The sequence below is a fragment of the Diuraphis noxia genome, unplaced genomic scaffold (genome assembly GCF_037042655.1).
Source record: "Diuraphis noxia isolate RWA-SAM2 unplaced genomic scaffold, SU_Dnox_SAM2 contig0003, whole genome shotgun sequence".
Taxonomy (NCBI): Eukaryota; Metazoa; Arthropoda; class Insecta; order Hemiptera; family Aphididae; genus Diuraphis; species Diuraphis noxia.
In genome coordinates, this window is record NW_028301713.1 from 56,267,860 (window position 1) to 56,286,849 (window position 18,990).

The 18,990-nt window shown below is 32.4% G+C and overlaps 4 protein-coding genes across 6 annotated transcripts; 2 read left to right on the forward strand and 2 right to left on the reverse strand.

The window, feature by feature from the left end:
* The first annotated feature begins 5,894 nt into the window (after window positions 1-5,894).
* MED30 (Mediator complex subunit 30) lies at window positions 5,895-7,068 on the forward strand. The gene has a single exon (XM_015524853.2). The coding sequence runs from the start codon at window positions 6,235-6,237 to the stop codon at window positions 6,901-6,903; it is 669 nt and encodes a 222-aa protein (XP_015380339.1). The 5' UTR covers window positions 5,895-6,234; the 3' UTR covers window positions 6,904-7,068.
* A 1,637-nt stretch (window positions 7,069-8,705) lies between these two features.
* Window positions 8,706-10,042, reverse strand: LOC107174051 (uncharacterized). The gene is made up of 2 exons (XM_015524852.2): window positions 9,536-10,042; window positions 8,706-9,224 (listed from the first exon to the last, which is right to left on the reverse strand). Exons 1-2 carry the CDS (start codon window positions 9,625-9,627, stop codon window positions 8,807-8,809), a joined length of 510 nt encoding a protein of 169 aa, XP_015380338.2. The 5' UTR covers window positions 9,628-10,042; the 3' UTR covers window positions 8,706-8,806.
* Window positions 10,043-13,196: 3,154 nt separating this feature from the next.
* Window positions 13,197-16,353, forward strand: LOC107174043 (ovarian-specific serine/threonine-protein kinase Lok-like). Its single transcript, XM_015524843.2, has 7 exons — window positions 13,197-13,333; window positions 13,448-13,720; window positions 14,217-14,341; window positions 15,201-15,290; window positions 15,388-15,591; window positions 15,703-15,929; window positions 15,998-16,353. Exons 1-7 carry the CDS (start codon window positions 13,198-13,200, stop codon window positions 16,350-16,352), a joined length of 1,410 nt encoding a protein of 469 aa, XP_015380329.1. The 5' UTR covers window position 13,197; the 3' UTR covers window position 16,353.
* Window positions 16,354-16,545: 192 nt separating this feature from the next.
* Rad51D (Rad51 recombinase D) lies at window positions 16,546-18,985 on the reverse strand. Of its 3 annotated transcripts, none has more exons than XM_089222500.1 (6): window positions 18,607-18,985; window positions 18,305-18,501; window positions 17,446-17,558; window positions 17,178-17,391; window positions 16,954-17,113; window positions 16,546-16,893 (listed from the first exon to the last, which is right to left on the reverse strand). In XM_089222500.1, exons 2-6 carry the CDS (start codon window positions 18,440-18,442, stop codon window positions 16,616-16,618), a joined length of 903 nt encoding a protein of 300 aa, XP_089078626.1. In that variant the 5' UTR covers window positions 18,443-18,501; window positions 18,607-18,985; the 3' UTR covers window positions 16,546-16,615. The 3 variants fall into 3 exon arrangements, with proteins under 3 accessions (XP_089078626.1, XP_089078625.1, XP_089078627.1); XM_089222499.1 differs by having other exon boundaries at window positions 18,567-18,985; XM_089222501.1 differs by lacking the exon at window positions 18,607-18,985 and adding an exon at window positions 18,140-18,231 and having other exon boundaries at window positions 18,305-18,446.
* Window positions 18,986-18,990: the final 5 nt, after the last annotated feature.

The following is an 18,990-nucleotide window of genomic DNA, read 5'->3' on the forward strand; positions in this document are numbered from 1 at the left end:
CAAACGGTCGTTTCCCAATAGGTATTGGGTGTAACAGACCTGGGCGTTTACCTCTGGGCACACGGGTTAACAAACACTCAAAACACGACCGGATGTGCAGTTTCACGTATCTTCTTATGTCGGGAAACCAGAAGTCTTGTAACACATTCGCTATCGTACGATCCACCGCTGGGTGTCCACTCAAATCATGTGCGGTTACTACTAGACTTTTCCTCATTGACTTTGGCATGACAAATAGTAGTTTGTCCCGAAACTTCCGATACAACAGCTGATCTTTCATAACATAAGACAAGCATATTCCTTCGTCGGGACTTTCTTCGACCATCCTCTTAATATGAGCCACAGCACCGTCAGCGGTTTGACACATCATGACACGTTCTTCTAGCGTTATCAGCACACAAACAGTCTGTCGCTCTGCTAGTGCTTTGTCAAGTGACTCTTCATCGCCCACTGGGGCTCGTGATAAGGCGTCTACATGTGCCATACGCACTCCAGGTCGATACTTCACCTCAAAATCATATTCCTGTAAGGCATCATACCACCGTGCAACTTGGGCGTTAACACTTTTACTGCTGTTCAAGTAAGTGAGAGCTTGACAATCAGTGTATACTACAAACTTTATGCCCAAAAGAAATTGCCTCAATTTATTGACCGCCCATACCACACATAGCAGCTCCAACTTGCTGGAGTGGTATCGCGTTTCTGCATCACTTGTCTTCCTGCTTGCACAATAAACTAGCTTGAGAGGGTCGCCTTCCACCGACGACTGTAACAGCATGGCCCCAAGACCCAACGCGCTCGCGTCAGTATGGAGCTCGGTACACGCAGCTTCCTTCCGGAACATGGTTTGGACCGCGTCACTGGTCAGATTCTGACGTAGCGAGTCGAACGCCACCTGCTGCTCTTCAGCCCAGTTGAACGCTCGTTCACCGCGCATCAGACGGGTCAAGGGTTCCGCAACAACCGCATACTTGTGGACGAACCGCCGGAAGAATCCAGTAAGTCCAAGAAACCTACGGACTTCGTGAACGTCCTTCGGAACAGGATATCCTTCAATGGCACGCACCTTTTCCGTACCGGGCCGTATTTCGCCATTTTCAATGATAAATCCAAGGAAGTTAATTTGCTTAGCGCCAAATGAACACTTCGCGGGTTTCAACGTCAGCTGCGCCTCACGTATTTTCCCCAATACGGCTCGCAAATTGGTTAACATCTCTGTCCAGTCCTTTCCGTCCACAACCATATCATCAAGGTAATTCCGCACGTGGAGTCCCTGGAGCGGACTCAACACACGTTGCATAAGTCGGGTAAACTCAGCGACAGCTCCCGACAGTCCAAACGGCATTCTATTAAACTCACCAGTCGTGTCCGCCGTAATGAAAGCCGTTTTTTCGGAGGCTTCCTTTGTCAAAGGGATCTGCAGGTATCCGCTCGCCAAATCAAGCTGGGCGAACAACCGGCTATCCGCCAATGACTCCAACTGCTCCATCATGTCCGGCAACGGGAAGTGCTGCCGTATCGTCTGTTTATTTAGACGGCGATAGTCAACGCATAACCGGTTCTTCCCCGGTTGCTTGACCAGCAGCACGGGACTGGCATAGGGCGAAGTCGTCTCACTCACCACACCGCACCTTTTCCAGTCCGTGATTATCCTGTGTATCTCTTCACGGTCCGCTTGCGACGTTTTGTACGGTCGACAGACAACCGGCAAACTACCGGGTACCTCTCGTATGTCAACGCGCATCAATGGCGTACATCCAAGTTCGTCCAGGTTCTTGGCGAAACAGCTTCGGTACTCATTTACAAGGGCTAGGAGGTCACTCCGTTCCTCCCGAGTGGCTTCCGCGCTGACATACTGGAAATCGCTCAAGTCCAACATCTGCCGAGCCGGCGGCTCGTGGTCAACCTCCAAGACGTGCAGATAGTCAGACTCCTTAGCGTGACTGGTAACTCCGACCGCCATACTGTCGACACACGTCTCCGCGTTATAGATAAACAGTCGCCCGTGAGCCTTATGGTAGGCCACGGACGGGTGGTCCAACCAAGATCGTCCGACAATCATGTCCGGAGCCTGGACATCGTCGGGCACCACGAGTAACAAGACCTTTCCTGGGTTTACGCCGTCAAGTATAATATTGGTCTCGACTTCTCCCAAGGCACACACCGACGGGACGATCGTACTCCCGATCCCGTAAAGCGGGCGCACCGAGGGCTTCACGCGTAAGTCACATCGTAGCGCGACACTCGCCTTGACGAGGGAGTGGTGACTACCAGTGTCGAGCAACACTTCTACTTCCCTATCATTCACCAATCCAACTTTTTTATAAGGATGGTTCAACGCCACAGGTCTCACCTCTGCGCAATTCGTCTGATCCTTTTCCGGGCAGTTAGGTCGAATGTGCCCCTCTACTCCGCAACCAAAACACACAGGTTTACGAGTAGCTTTATCAGGACAGTCACGCGACATATGTCCGATTTTCTTGCACACCCAACAACTGGCGGAGTACGTCTCACTGTTCGACCCACTCGTCTCCATGACAGTCTTGTCGAACTTCTTCCATTTATTAGGGCTCGCCTTTTCTTCAATCCGTTTTCTAGGCAGCTGACGGGTAGGCGTCCCTTTAGCGTGCTGCGGAGCAACATACTTCAGCGCGACCGCTGGCGCATGCAACGACGACATGCGCTCCCAGTTGAGCAGATCACCCAGCAACTCCTCTTCGTCAACATGTGTCCGCCCGACGGCATACAGGGCCATTTCCCTTGATCTAAGTCCCCGCAGGACGTAGTCTTTGGACACTCCAAAACTGTGTCCGATACCCCGACACATGCGGAGCTTGGGCTGCATATACGATATGAGGGTCTCGTTAGTCCCTTGCTTTCGCGCACGCATCTCATCTTCGCGGTCGGCCGCACACGCGTCGCGCACAAATACGAGTCGGAACTTCCGTTCTAATTCTCGCCAATCAGAAAAATCACGACCCGCAAACCAATCCTTTGCTGGACCAGTCAGGTGCATACGGACGTATTGCAATACATAATCAAACGGCCATCGATTAAGGGCCGTCATCCCTTTTATCTCTTCTAGCCAATCTTCAGCTTGCAGTGGAGTCTCGACTCCAGCGAATGTAGTCATTGCGCGGCTCAGGTCAGGAACTACCCTGTACTCCGGACGCATCGTCGGAGTTGCTACAGGAGCGGGCGCAACAGCTGGCTCGGACACATTCGAAGCACTTAATGTCTTCCGCAGCGCTTCTACTTCCGCTCGCAATATCAACGACTGCTCACTCTGCTGCTTGAGCTGCGCGACGAGATTCACCAATTCCACATATGACGGAGCTTCAATACTAGCCGGTTTCGCGGATCTCTCGTCGTTGTTATCAGCCATCCTTATCAGATAGATTCACAACAAAATATTAACAGGATCTTTGATAAGTACGCTATCAGCCATCTGGTTGTCACAGCTAACCAGGTATCACTATCGCGGTATTCCGGTCACGAGCATAGAACACGTTCTTTGTCCGCTGGTCGCGACGAACCAAGCTAACCTCAAACCACCGCGTAATTTCGGCCGGTAGCCAAAAACACGTTATTATTTCCGAATTTCGAAACTACCGTCACGGCGTTACCTTCGAGTTCCCGAATTCTGATCTCAGCACACCGCACACGGAAACGTATTGAAACGGGTAACTTTAACAACAACGGCGTACGGCCACGAAACGCACTACGCACTACGTTCTTTACGGAACAAATCCCACTTCTGATTAATAAGTATGTTAACTTCTCAAATAAACAACGCATATACAGTTAAGGATTGTGACTTGTATATTTAAAAAGAACAACTTATATACATTTACACAAAAACAAGTACAATAAAAATACTACAACATAATATAACGGATTAACATTTAACGCATCCCGCTAACACGTACGCGTACTACGACGACGCAACTCTCTCCCTAGACTACCACTCGGTCCATCCTCCTTGTACGACAGCGGACGGTCCCGCGGCGGCAAGACCGACCCGCCATCTAGAGGAGTTTACATAATCATGAAATCATTGTGAAGTAGTTTATAAACATTTTTTAAAATTGTGATAATCAAATATTCAAATCACATAAGTGAGGTGTTCTAAACTTCCTACATATAAACAATATAATCTTATTTTGCATATTTAAATTTAAACAGAATATAATATAATATTTGTAGAAGGAAATTATATATATTTTGTTAAAGAGGACTGTTTACATACAGGCTACAATATTAAATTATGTTACATAAATAGATAATATTATATATCACTTGTGGTTATATAAAGTACAATTCAGGAAATAAGTAATTATACTGTTTACTGAAGTACCAAAAATGTATACAACAATAAGGATAAAGGTAAAAATTAGAGTCTGGACAAGAGTATTAGGAAATTAGATTTTAGGACCTTCTGCCACTACAGTTTAAAATTTAAATGCTTATATGTAATTATATTTTAATATCTCCATTACCTCAACAGCTCAGTATGACAATACTATAATTAAATACCATCTTCGATCAACTTGTGTCTAAATTCTGTAATAACAGTTATTATTTATTTAACCATGACAAAATAATTTAATTTATCATGTATTTAACAATTCTGTAATAGACTACTTATCTTATGCAAGTGCTTATCACACCTGTGTGCATAAATTCTCATCAGACAAATGTATATGAATTGTCCACATGGGCCACGGCCCACGATTTTATATGCCCAATATTTATAAATACATAGTCATAATAATCGTATACATACAAGCTATACACTATACAGTTTAAAAATGAACATAGTTAAAAACACGAATTAAGATTAATTTTTAATTTAGTCCAAAATAATAATAATAGTTTGCAGCCAGTGTTCCAGCGGATCCAGGATTAAATTTTTTTTTTTTTGGGGGGGGCCATAATCCAAAACGCAAATCTTAAATTTTTCAGTAATTAGGTATTAATTGCTAATTAACAGATACATCCAAACAGAAAATAATTGTTTTAATTACAGGAATTAACTTCTTTTTATTTTGTTTGACAATTTCATTTAGTTGGCCTTCAAGTTGATTTTCTATTGCTTTTGTTTGCCTTCAAAACATTTTATAAATTCTAAAAACCGCACAATTGCTATTTCATGATATTTTCTTTCAATATGTATCTTATATAATCGTGTAAAACATCTTTGTATTTTATCATAGGAATTTCTTTTAAGACCCCTTTGTCCTCCAATCCCACCAAACTTTGGTTTACTGAACTAGCAAAAAAAAAGCTTCTTCTCTATTACGACTATAAGCTAACCAGTTGTGCTTATTTAGCCATTCAATTTGAAAGCTTCTTATATGACCTTTTTTATTCATACTTACAGGGAAAATATAATTTTGTTTAGGTGACCACGTTTCTTTTAAATATTTGTAAAGCATATTTGGATCGTTTCGAATTTTTAGATTCGCATTTTCTTCAATAGCAAATGCGATATCATATTGACTGTTAAAATCGACTACTCACGAATCAGAAAAATAGCCTTCTGCGGTTTGCGAAATGCCATTATACCCGCATAATAAAAGTAATAGTAATATGTTTGGTAGAATTTCTTATATAATAATAATAATATAAATATACACTGATAATATTTCTTAAATAATAATATAATGGGTTTGAGCGAAACAATATAAAACATAAAAATAAAATTGTAAAAATTAATAATAAAAAATAATAAAACCTAACTTATGCCTAAAATCTACCACTGTTTGCAGCATATATTTTCAAAAAACGTGAATAAACGCTATACAATATACAAATCGGGTTAAAGTAGCAACTACTGCAGCGCAGCCTGTGGCCTTTTAATCGTAAGACTCATTTCGATCTTCATGACGTTCACGTTATCAGATCTCCACGGCGTCTCCAACTCCAATCCATCGAGTCCTCTGGAGTTAGATTTGATAGGACCTATCTGTTTAGTGTTTATTCATTATTCTAATAAAGTAATAATCTAATTTCTAATAGTTTCTTTAATCGAGTCTACAAATACCTCAAAAACTCAAATTAATAGCTCATTGTCAAAATAGTAGGTTATTAATTATTAGTATTCTGTATTCCTGTGTTAGTATACCATCTATATAAAATTCTGATTTTAAAGTATTTTTCTCCTTGCTTTAGTGTACAAAATAGCTTAAAAATTATTTAAATTTAAGTGTTTTTTAACATCTACTTATCAACATGCAGTCTTCTCAGACTGGCATGGTCGGTCAACCAAGCTTTAATGTGGGGCCTGGTTTACAATCTAATATACAAACGCAAGTTCCTGGTCAACACAATGTATTGGTACCTCAAGTTCCTCTTAATCAGAATCCTGTAGGTGTTGGTTCCGTTTCCCAGCCACCAGTACCGCCTTCCAACCAAAATCAATCAGCATCTGGTCATCAGTTTAACACTGCCTCTTTGTGTCGCTTTGGACAAGAAACCGTACAAGAGATAGTGTCTCGCACACATGAAGTGTTCCAAACACTTAAAGTCCTAATGCCACCAAATGGTACTACATCTGGTGCTAACATGAGTAATGAAAGGCGTATTAAAATGCAAGATCAATTGAGGAACATAAAATTACTATTCAAACGACTAAGAATTATATATGAAAAATGCAACGATAGCTGTCAATTACAAGGTATGGAATACATGCATATAGAAGGGCTGATTCCACTCCAAGAAGAATGGGACATGAAGTCTGAAGAAAGAAAAACTAGTGAAACTTATCGTGTTGCTAGCGATGAAATGAAAGAAGTAGCTGAACAATTAAGTAATAAAAATAGACATTTAAAAGAAATAATTGATCATCTTCGAAGAATTATATGGGAAATAAATACAATGTTAGCAATGAGGAGATCTTAATAATTTTATTTTATATAAACCTAAATTTATGTTTCAAAACTATATTAACAAAACTTCGAGATTAGCACATATTATTTAAAGCCTAAATTATGATGGTTTTAAGATAAAGCAAAATAATTGTGTTTTGGTCTATACCCTTTGTATGAATAAAAAATATAGTACCGATTCTTGTGGTTTTTATTGACCTATAATTAGTTATTAAACAAAGACAATTCTTATGAATACATTTAAAACATTCCATTTCATTTTTTTTTTAATTTTCAGTGGACTAAATTTGTTTCTTTTCATATTTAATAGTTAATACTAAAAATTATTTTATAATTGAAATAATTAATATGTGTTATATATTAATCAAATTACTTATGTATATAACTGTTATTGGGTTATTTTATTTCACACTTAACTTAATACATTTGTTAATCCCTTGCTTAATGTAACTAGAACTTTTTTAGATAGCTACAACCATATGGAAAAATGTTGATATAAATATACTTCAACAATTATTTACTGTAAATAAATATTAAGAATTCACTTCATGATCTTCTATAAGTTGTAGACTGCAACCATTACTAATACAATTAATGAAAATAAGAAATAACCAATTTATACAGTACATTTCGACATTTGTTTAAAAATATAGGTTCTCAAAGATGTACCAACAATATGAGTGATGCTATATATTTTTAATTGAGATTTGAGTTTTCCATTTCTATAATTAGATTATTCTTCAATTTAGCCTTGTATTATCATCTAAATCTTAAATGAGCCATACCAATAAATAAATTATTTAAATATTAAAAATTAAATTTGTTACCATCTATAAAAGATGAATATTTTTAAATAATTTAGGATACATTTTCTTCCTATCTAAGGCAATAGAAATTATTTTTTTAGAACTGATGAAAGGGTACAATTTTTATTTGAGATTAAATTTCATTTAAGGCACATTTTCAAAAATGAATTATTTGATTTAATTGTTTTGATTGCATATCCCACATATTTATCACTCAATGGTCAACGCTAGAGATTTTAATTATTTCTGTAGTGAAAAAAAAATTTAAGGGACAAAACGAAATGCTACGTTGTAATAGCTTTTCTAATATTGAGAAAGCAATATTATTATTTATTATATACACAATAATTAGTTTTTGCTAGACTTATCCTTATTAGTATAACAATAATAATTAATATAAGATACAAAGAAAGGAAAGAAACAATTAATCCTTGTCATATGTCAGAAACTCTCAACCCAGACCATTGTAACCAATTAATCCAAATAAAATCACCCATTACCAAAAAAAATAGAGAATACATTTTTCAGTGAATGACATAGATTTGTCTGAATTTTTTTTTACTTTAAAAGTCAAATACAAAATCAGATAGCAATAAAATATTATATAAATGTCATTCCCTCAAAAATATTATTCTCTATCTTTCTTGTAATGGGTAATTTTACTCAAAGATTATCTAAAAACGGACAAAATGATTCTGCATATTTTCTATGTTTAGCATGGACCAGTTGACCAGTAAAAGGGTAAACAATTAGTGTGCGCTAACATCCTCTTAACAAATCTTCTCGAGAAAATATAAATTAGTAATTTTAAGATAGTCTGATGATATATTGTATGTATGTATTTTGCTTTCACAATAACAAATGTTAACTAAAACCAACAAATTTATGCATTTAATTGTGCCATCCATTGGCTTTTGCATGAATTTAAAAACAATACAATTTTGAAATAAGAAAATTTCAAGTACCTATGCAATGTGAAAAAATATGAAAACAATGACTAGATGACTCATAACTTTAATAAATTTAATTATATTTATTATACTTTTTATACAATGATACTATATACAATAGGATTTATAAACGGTAAAAAATATGTAGTTAGTTAATATTTTATGAATGCACATTAGACATTTCTGTTTTTTTAAATATCTTAAGAATTTTTTTCCCTGGTATTAAAGTTTGTGATAATCCAGGTCTTTTCTTTTTTTTATTTTCTGTTGAACACTCCTTATTTGATTTGTCTTCATCTATTATATTTGGATCATTAAATAATTCTGAGTCATGAGCAAATTTACACTTATTTCCAAAACGACAGCGACCCTTTCTGTTCATCCAACATATATTTTTCCCATTAACTTTTGTAAGGTGATCTTTAGCAGGGACCATTTTAACATGTTTTTCTAATACAGCACATTTAGCTCGTTCAGCTTCCAAATAAGGATTTCTGAAGACAGATTCATTGATAACACCAGTATCTTTGAACCTTGGTGCAGGGAGCTTATTCTCAATTTTAAACTCATCAACTGTCCTAAAATTAAAACAAAACAGAGGTGATAATAGTTCTTAATATGAATAATGTAATTTTTATTTTAAACACAAGTATACAATGAAATAACAATTTGGACACAGACTCGGATTATCCATCAAAATTAAATTTAATTGTTGGTAATATAAAATATATATTTAGTTAATCATTGACTTGTGAAACAACTTATAAAAGTATGACGTAAGTATAAATAATATTAGGTACATTTGAAAACTATAAATAATAAAATACGTTACTAAAATCTATGTGCAATATATTAAAAAAATCAGGTTTAGGTCTTTGATCAAAATTACTTCATATCCTTGGTGTTTTCATCTAGATTTTGATCACTTTCCAGAGAATCAGTGTCTGTTTCATCTCCATAATCGGCAACTAATGAGTTCATCACAGTAAATATCCGATTATGATTTTGACACAACGTCAAGAAGTTTCAACAGGATTTTCAAATTTCCAAGGTAACTCAAGTATTATAATTTGTAAAAACCAATAAACTCATATGAAATCTTAACAAGTAACTATCATGGCCTAGGTTGTAGCAGTTGTAGGTAGTAAGATAATTAAGATATTGGACTGAAATGAACGGAAAAGAGCAACAACAGCTTACAAGCTACAAGCAGCTTATCAATGTTATCAATGAACTGGACTTGAGGACTGAAGTCTTGAAAGTATGTTAACGACAAGTCATGGCTTCAATTAGTCTGAAGAGACAATTAAAGAAATAACTCAAATAACCAATGGGCTCTATTATTTGATAGTCTACAACCACAGCTGGTCTGGCGGTCTGCTGGTATAGATAATAAACTATAGATCGCTAACTATATAGTGTTATTAAGTGAAGTCATTATCCGCCATTTATAGTAGATCAAATCCGGTCACCGGTCAAACCACAGTCACCAGATTTTGCCATTACAAACAGACGTGTCTATACCCTGATTGGCCGGATTTATTTTTACTTTTTAAATTGTGACGTAATCAATTATCAATGTAGGCTATTGAGGATAACACAAGTGTTAACCAGACATAACCATTGTGGTAACATATATTCACTTTGAGCACATACCAAACCACCTAATGTCCTATCCATGTATATATTATCTATGATGCCGCATCTATTAGCGTTTTCCACCACACTCATAATATATATTAATATATTACTCTATAGTCTATGACCACACTGCACTGACTGCACCAGTCACGGTTTAAGATATATATATATATATATATATCTTAAACCGTGGCACCAGTACATATTTTTATGTTCCATCTGCAAGATTCATGTGCACCGAGTGGACTTTTTTATGTTTCACCTAAATGCACTACATCAGTTTTTTGCACTCAGTGCAAACGTGCAAAGATAATCATACGAGCTCTTGGAGCTCGTAGTGCTCGTACGCATTATCATTATCATGATAAGTACTGCAATACCCATTAATATATCTTAGTCCATGTATATCAGTAATAAGTATAGATTTTATGATTCATCTACATTTTGCACCAGTCCGTGTTGGGACGATTATCAGTGAACTGTACCAGTTTTACCTTGGTGCAATAGTGCGGTGTGGTGGTCGGTGGAAAACACTATTATATATTTATATGGTCGAAGATTGGCCATTGCGTTGTTTGGTTGTTTCCGTTTTTATAATTCCGTAACTAAGAGTCTAAGAGGGATACACGTTGCTAACATTCTATCAGATTACGGATACGGTACAATTTCCAATACTTCAACCGTGGTAGGTATACAGTAACCACGAACCGTTCTTCGCGGGAAAAATTTTTCGTATGATCCATTTCCTTATCACACTTATACCATGGTAATGACCACGTTCGTGGTTATTATTTAAAACCACATCACTTATAGTTATGTTTTCTAGGTGATTTATGTTGTATAGATTGTACAGATACCAGTGGCGTAGCGAGGGGGATGTTGTAGCCTTGTAGGGGTAGTAGCACCCTCCTTGACCATGTTTATTTACTACATGTATAATGTATATAATGATATAGGGCAAGATACATTTGAAATAACAACAGGTATGCTCGTATTTTATACAATTATTATGTCAAAGATTGATAAAACGAATTATGGTGGTGTATGCCGTTGCCGTATGGTTATTAATTTATGATAGTTATTTGGTAATCGGTAACCATATTATATATCATTTTCCAATCAAGATGAATAAAAATATTAACATCAATATCAGTGCATTTAAGATATTTATATTTAAATATTAATAATTTAGAAAAATACGATATATTTTTTTATATAGTTTAGTATAACTAATTTAACTATATATGCCAAACCCAGTGTCCGCCTGGGTGCCTGGCCATGGCCGCTAGTCCGCGAACGCATCCGGGTCCCTCGGCCGTATTTGTGTCAAGGAGCCCCGTATTACTGAAAATACAATATTTTACAACTTATAAGCATTTTTTTTTTTATCATTTTATGAAATAACATTCAAAAGGGGCCCTTTAAGTACCAGGCAGACATTGACCAAGCCTTTATTTTATGTCATTTAGCTCCATTAATTTAAAATTTCGAGTGAGTTGATCCTTATAAATTTTAAAAGTAACATTATTATGGAGGGCTTCTCATAGGCTTTTTATTATATTTTAAACTCAAGGAGCTAAACATGATCTGCTGAGCGTAAAATTTGCTGTTACGCACTTGTAAGACGGATACAACACATTAAACATGCGGGAATAGCGTCCTCTTAAGATAAAAATAATGCAATATTTTTTTTTTAAATATCAAATATGATCTATAAACTGTAAAATGTAAAAATGTTGCATAAAAGAATTGATTGTATAATAACACTACTATCATAGTTTTATGAGAAACATTTTATACTTGCTTAGCATACTCTACTATACCCATGCGCCATGCTGTATGTTTAAAAATTGGATCCAAATCATAATAATGAGATAGATTTTAATAAGTATTTGACAGAAAGTGACAAGCGTGATGTGACATCACATTGTAAGGCTAGTGGTTCTGTTCTGACATAATTAAAATTTAAAGTATATTTTACTTTTTCCCAGGCACGTCATATAATTATATACATAATTAATTATATTATCATCATTGATTATAAATACTATATTGTTTATAAATAGTCTATAATTAAATCATTTAAATCGATATCTATTCTATATTTTGGGAGTGATTCTGACAATACAAGTTCCCAGTTGGTAGATAATAAATATAGACTTCTGATTTAACGAATATTGACAACCTACAGGCTGTAGTTGATAACATTCTAAAGTTATAAATAAAATAATATTAAATGTAACATTGATTATAATTTATAATATTGCCGGAATTGGTAAACTACTACGCTATATAGTTATGGTGAATACTGAATAGGTGACTGCTAGGCGCTAGTCTCTACTCCGTCCACTGTCATCTCTGTTCTGTTGCTCTTTGCTCTTACCGGTCAACCTGCGTCTACCATCGTACCATACTACCATGCTCGCACTGCTCGCAGACTAGCAGTGCCATTGTTGAAGTTCCACTGGGCAGTTCTTATTTCGCGTTTAATCATTTTTCAATACCAATAACCTGTGACAGTATAAAATAATATATAATATTGTTAAGTTCTGTTCAGTTATATTTATTATTTACTTGAAAGTTCAGTATGCACCTGCTATAGAAAACTAGAAAAGGTACCTTAATCAAACAAATTCTATTGTTGAAATTATTAAATGAAATATGGTTTTATATTAATAATTAAGTTTGTATCTTACCTATTGTTAAAATTTTTTATACCCTTGTATATATTTTATAAATTTATGTTGTTGTAAGTTTATTATTCAACAAAGTGAAATAAATACTAAAGATACTTAATTAACTTATAAAAAAAGATTTTATATATTTAATTAGAAAAGGTAAAATCTTACTTACAATTTATAGAATAATTTTAAGATCTAATGATACTTGTGTAATTTTAAAAGTGCAAATATGGGTGATTCAGAAATTTTGACGCCTTTAATAAACAGTCAGGACTCTTTGAGCAGCCAGGATCAAATATCTAAGCCGGAGAATACAAATGCGTGGGGACGTCTATATCCAGAAAACGAATATTTAAAAATTGAAGGTTTGTCTTCTTAATATTATTTAATTTTACACATGTAAATTATTACAGTTGTGTTATTATTTTACGCCATACACATCCATGTAATAAGCAATATAAATGTTGTGTTTATTTTAGACCTAGTGAAGGATAATTATAACGCAGGTCGTCAAACTAATGATGTTGACTTTCAATTTACAAAACAGTGTTTTAGTTTAAAAGTAATGAATCATATTAGCAAGATTCATTTCATTATAAATCGCGAAAAGATTGGGACATTAGGTTATGTAGTGTTTATTACAGACACAAGTGCAAATGGAACTTTTTTAAATGGTGAAAAAATTGGAAAAGACAATCGTTGGATTTTATCAAATAATGACAAAATTGCTGTTGTTTCTAAAGCGAATTGTGGTATTTTTTATTTGGTTTTTTTAAAATACTAGTAATGGGTCAAACTCTGATTTTTTAAATCGAACTGAATTTGTACCAACTTTAAATTATTTTTTTTTCAAACTCGAAATGAACCAAACCTAGAATCAGTCAAATTCGAACTCCTAACCTAACGTGTTATTCATTTTATTTAGTAATTATTAATTAATGATAACATATTATAACTCAATTTTTATTTCTTTTAAATAATTTTTGAATTGTACAAATATTTGATGTTTGAATTATTGTGAATATTAAATTCTAAGTCTAATTCAACAAATATTTTCAAGTTTGATTTTCGAACAGTAAACTATGTTTAATAGTTTCGTTTAAATTTTTTTCATATCGAGTTCAAATATGAACCAAACCGAACCCTTGATGTTCATTTCGAGATTCGAACAGTTCGACCCATCTCTAAAAAAATACCTATATTTATTTTTAAAAGTTTACCAGAAATATTTTATATTCATTTTTATAGTGTATACATTTACTGACAAACGTTCTGATTATGTAAATTGCCCACAAAAAGTCAGGGAAAAATTTGCTGTTTATGGTATATTGGGTAGAGGAACTTTTGGTGAAGTCCGATTAGCTTTTGAAAAAGTAAGTTTTGTCAAATTAAAAGAAATATTATATTAAATTGTTAAACATTTTATTGTCTCTATTAAAACAAGTGTAATATTTTGTATATTTCAAATACTTTATAGAAGGCTTATGATTTGTATATATTTATAATATACTTAAATATAATTGTTTTTCTATTTAGAAAAGTAACTACCTAATCTAATATATGAATATTTTATATATAAAAGCCATGGTATCAATTTAATATGTATAATATTATTAATAAAAACATTTAGTTTATGTAGTATTGTTGTGTTTCAAATAATTTGATTCTATTTAATGATAGTTTTTAATTTTGTTTACTCTCTGATATTTATGGAACATACCTAAGTATACATAGTCTTAATATTTTTAATCATTTTAATCTAATATTAATGTTCTACGATTTACTATTAGTTTTATGTTATGTGAAATTAATTTTTTTTTGTCTATTGTTGGTATCAGGTTAAAGGCTAAGGTGTGTTTGAAGATATTTTGTATAGCTCTATAACACATAAACAAAATAATTTAATCTAATCTAAAACTTCTTCCAAAAAATCCTTAAAATAAGCCCTTTCAATTATAGTTGATACAAAAGAATTATATTTTTACATATAGTGTAATAATAAAATTAAATTTGAAAAAAAAATCGGTTTTTCATAACTAGATACTGTAAAGAATTTAATAGTTAATAATTAATTAATATTTAACTGAAATGTTTTTTTTTATAAAATACAGTACTAAAATGCATTATTCCTTATCGAGTGAAACAAGCTTTATCTATGTAATTAATATTATGTTAACTTAAAATTTTATAATTTTGATTTTGATTTATTTAAAATTTTTATTTTTTTTGCAGAAAACTTCAAAATGCTTTGCATTGAAAAAAGTGAACAGGGAAAGTTGTATTGTGTTAAGGGAACCTGATATTTTATCAAGCTTATCTCATGTAATTCAGTAATTATATACAATTTTATATAATTAATAATCATTACATATATTATGTATGTTTTCATATTTGTGATTATTAAAGATTTTATGTTTAGCCAAATATTGTAAATATGGAAAATTTCATTGATACTACTGATGCGATTTACATCACTTTGGAGTACATGCCCGGAGGAACATTAAAACAACTAATAGAAAATATGAAACGCTTAAAAGAATCTGAATCTAAAATCATTTTGTATCAAGTTGCTCGAGCTGTTCAGTATTTACACAATAGGTCAATTGCTCATAGAGATCTAAAAGTAATTATATGTATAGTTATTATATGTAATTTAAAACAAGATCATATTAAGCTTTAACATTTTTATTTTATGCTATTGATAATTTCACATTTTTTTTTCTTTCAATTTTAGCCAGGAAACATATTGCTTTCTGTTAAGTCTCCTATGAGTGTTGTAAAATTGGCTGATTTTGGTTTATCTAAAAAGATAACAGAAAACACTCATTTAAAAACATTTTGTGGTTCATTAGCGTACCTTGCACCAGAAGTATTTTCAAATAGAAAAAATTTAACTCAATCATATATTAAATATACTAATAAAGTAGATTCATGGAGTTTTGGTGTTATTTTATATGAATGGTAAACAACTGTCTATTTAATTTAAGTTTATTAGATAAAAATATAGATTGTAATTTTATTTTTTTAAGCTTAAGTGGTCATAAACCTTTTGCTGGTGACCATATTGAAGAAAAGATTTGCAAAGGAGTATACAATGCCACTAAACTTAAATTGTTTAACACTTCAAATGGTGTTCAAGATATAATCGAGCAGTTATTAACAATTGATTATAATAGAAGGTTTGATTTTGATAAAATATTGAAACACATTTGGTTTGAAAAGGATATGTTTATGAAGGAAAAAGTAGTCAAACTTATTGCTGAATTTTCGAATAACTCAAAACCAAGTAACACATTTTCGTCTAATAAAGAAAATGTTACTAAAAAAATAAAGTTTTGTTCTTGTCTTACACAAGATACTTGTTCTGAGTCTGAACATACATGAATAGATTTGAATATGTATTTATAAATTATATAAGAAATATTTTTTTTTTTATTGTTAATGAATTATTACATTATTATGCTATGTTTATTTTAAATTGTAAACATTATTTTTTTTTCGTTATTTACTACAGTTATTGAAGTCACCGACTATTTATTCAATTAATATTGTATTTAATATTAAAAACATGACTTAATTTATACTTTCATGTTTTAACAATTTTTATTCTTAAAATCTTAATTGAAACATAAGATATTAAAGAGTATTTACGAAACTCCATGTTCATGAATACTTAATATACATTTTTCATCTAAAGGTAGATATACACTTTTTGCAACATTAATATACATCTGTTGTTGTTTTGTTGTTGTAGAGATCATTAATCTTGTGTTGGGTATATGAAACCAATATTTTCCAATAGCAGGCTTGACATTGTTGGTAAAATCACAATTTTTTATTGCTAGATTTGTTACCAAAACTGTCGCATTATTTTTATTGCATAAATATTTTAAAACTGAACTTATGTGATTTATATAGCATAAACCTAAAAATTGAAAATAAATATCAAATATTATTCGGATAAATTGAAAATTTATTAATTTACCATCATTCTTATAAAATCCTATAAATGATAGGTATAGTGCTGGTAGAGAGTCTACGATTATGATAGGTTCCAATTTTTCTTTAAGACCATGTAAACAAGTTATTAAATTGTAAATGTCTTTAACTGAGTATACATGAATTTTCTTTAAAATATCATTTATCTAAAAAATATTGTTAGAGTAATTTTCAATAATATTAATTTAAATTTATTTTTGATATACATACTTTATTATTTGTCATATTTTTATTTTTCAATATTTGTTTAATTCTGTTCACTGAAAATTTGTGTTTAGTATCTATGTAAATTATATCATTTTTTGTTGTTATTATAATATTTAATAGAATACTAAAACATAGTTGGGTTTTCCCACAAGCAGATGGGCCACAAAGTTCGTAAATGTTACCAACAAATAACCCTCCATCTAGAAGGTTATCGAATCTAAACAATTTTAATTTCATTAAACTATACACAAAAAATATATTTCTTATTTACTTTGGAATTCTAGTTTGAAAAAATGTTGATGTTTTACTTAAATAGAGCTGGTTTCCATTAATAAAAGGTGATGAACACTTAACTGTCATGCAATCTTTTAGTTTTGTGATTTCCTGAAACAAGATAATAAATTTTAGGATACTTACATTATTGTTGAAATCTGAACAATTGAGCTATATAACTTGTTAATTAATTTAATGTAAAATTTTTTAAAGGATGAATTTAAAATACTTCTAATATATTAACTAAAGTGGGGAATAATAACTCAAGCTGAATTGAATTAGCGACATAGTTAAGTATGAAGTTAATATTTAACACAATACATTAAAACAAGCTATTACTTCATTGCTTACTATCGAAAACAACTTAACTGTTAAGAACAAATTTCATGTAATTACTTATCGAACTTTTATTATTTAATCCGCTACACTCAATTTTGATGTTAAATTAATAAATTTAAATGATAGTGTATCCTTAAGATGTTCAAAATTTTAAGAAAGGTTTCTCAACATTATATATGATGTTAAGGTAAAAGTGATTAATAATTAAGTAAAAAACTAATTAAAGCATCTATAAAAATACTGTAGGTAAAAAATCATAGGGTATGGGTGAGGCCGAAGACTTGTAAATTTTTTAAATTTAACTTTTTTATTGATGATGTATAGCAATACATCAGTTTTGGCTGGAGGCTTACCAGTGTTGACACACCTTGATATTTGTCAAATATTCATGTTTCCTATGATCCAATATCTTTTTTATCTTCATGCATAGATTTCAAAGGTTAAACTATAGCATGCATATTAAATACAATTCAATACATTCATATAATAGTAAAATCTATACTTGTTAAATTGATTACCTTGCATTGTAAATTGCATACTCTTTGCAAGTTAGAAGTTTTCGTTTGAAGGAAGTCGTTCACTGTACAAATGTTTTTCTCTATTAAATTGTTGAGAATTTTTTTGTCAGGTACCAGAGGAACATTCAAACGAATCATTTTTTATAGTTTTGTTGGTATTGTAGTAATTCGAAGCACAGAATAAATTCAATCTATTCCTTGGTAGGAATATGCATGTGAAATATAAATAGACATGTGAGCTAATGTGAGCAGTAGTTGTTACCTTCGATTTATTTAATTAATCGTTGATCATTATCACGTACTATAATATAGACCCGCAGTTTATAACAAAGAATAAGTTATAACCTAATATACTATCGTGTCCGTAGTCCGTTACTCCGTTTGGCCTTTGGCGTGTACTAACTGTGTACTTGTGTAGTCTGTGACGTCTGTGTTGGTCGTTATGTCTCATAGTTCAAAATAAATGTTAACAAATGTAAATCATAGATAAAGAAGTTAAAACAAATACAAGAAATATACTTTAATTTTATATCGTGATAGGCCCGTTGTGATACGCTTCAAAAAAATATTCTGATACATACATAACCTAGTACATTGGGTTTTAAATGTGCCCGGGAAAGTGACAGCTCAGCAGCGGTTGTGTTGTTTACGTTTTTGCTAAAACGTAGGTTGGTGACACTGTGGCT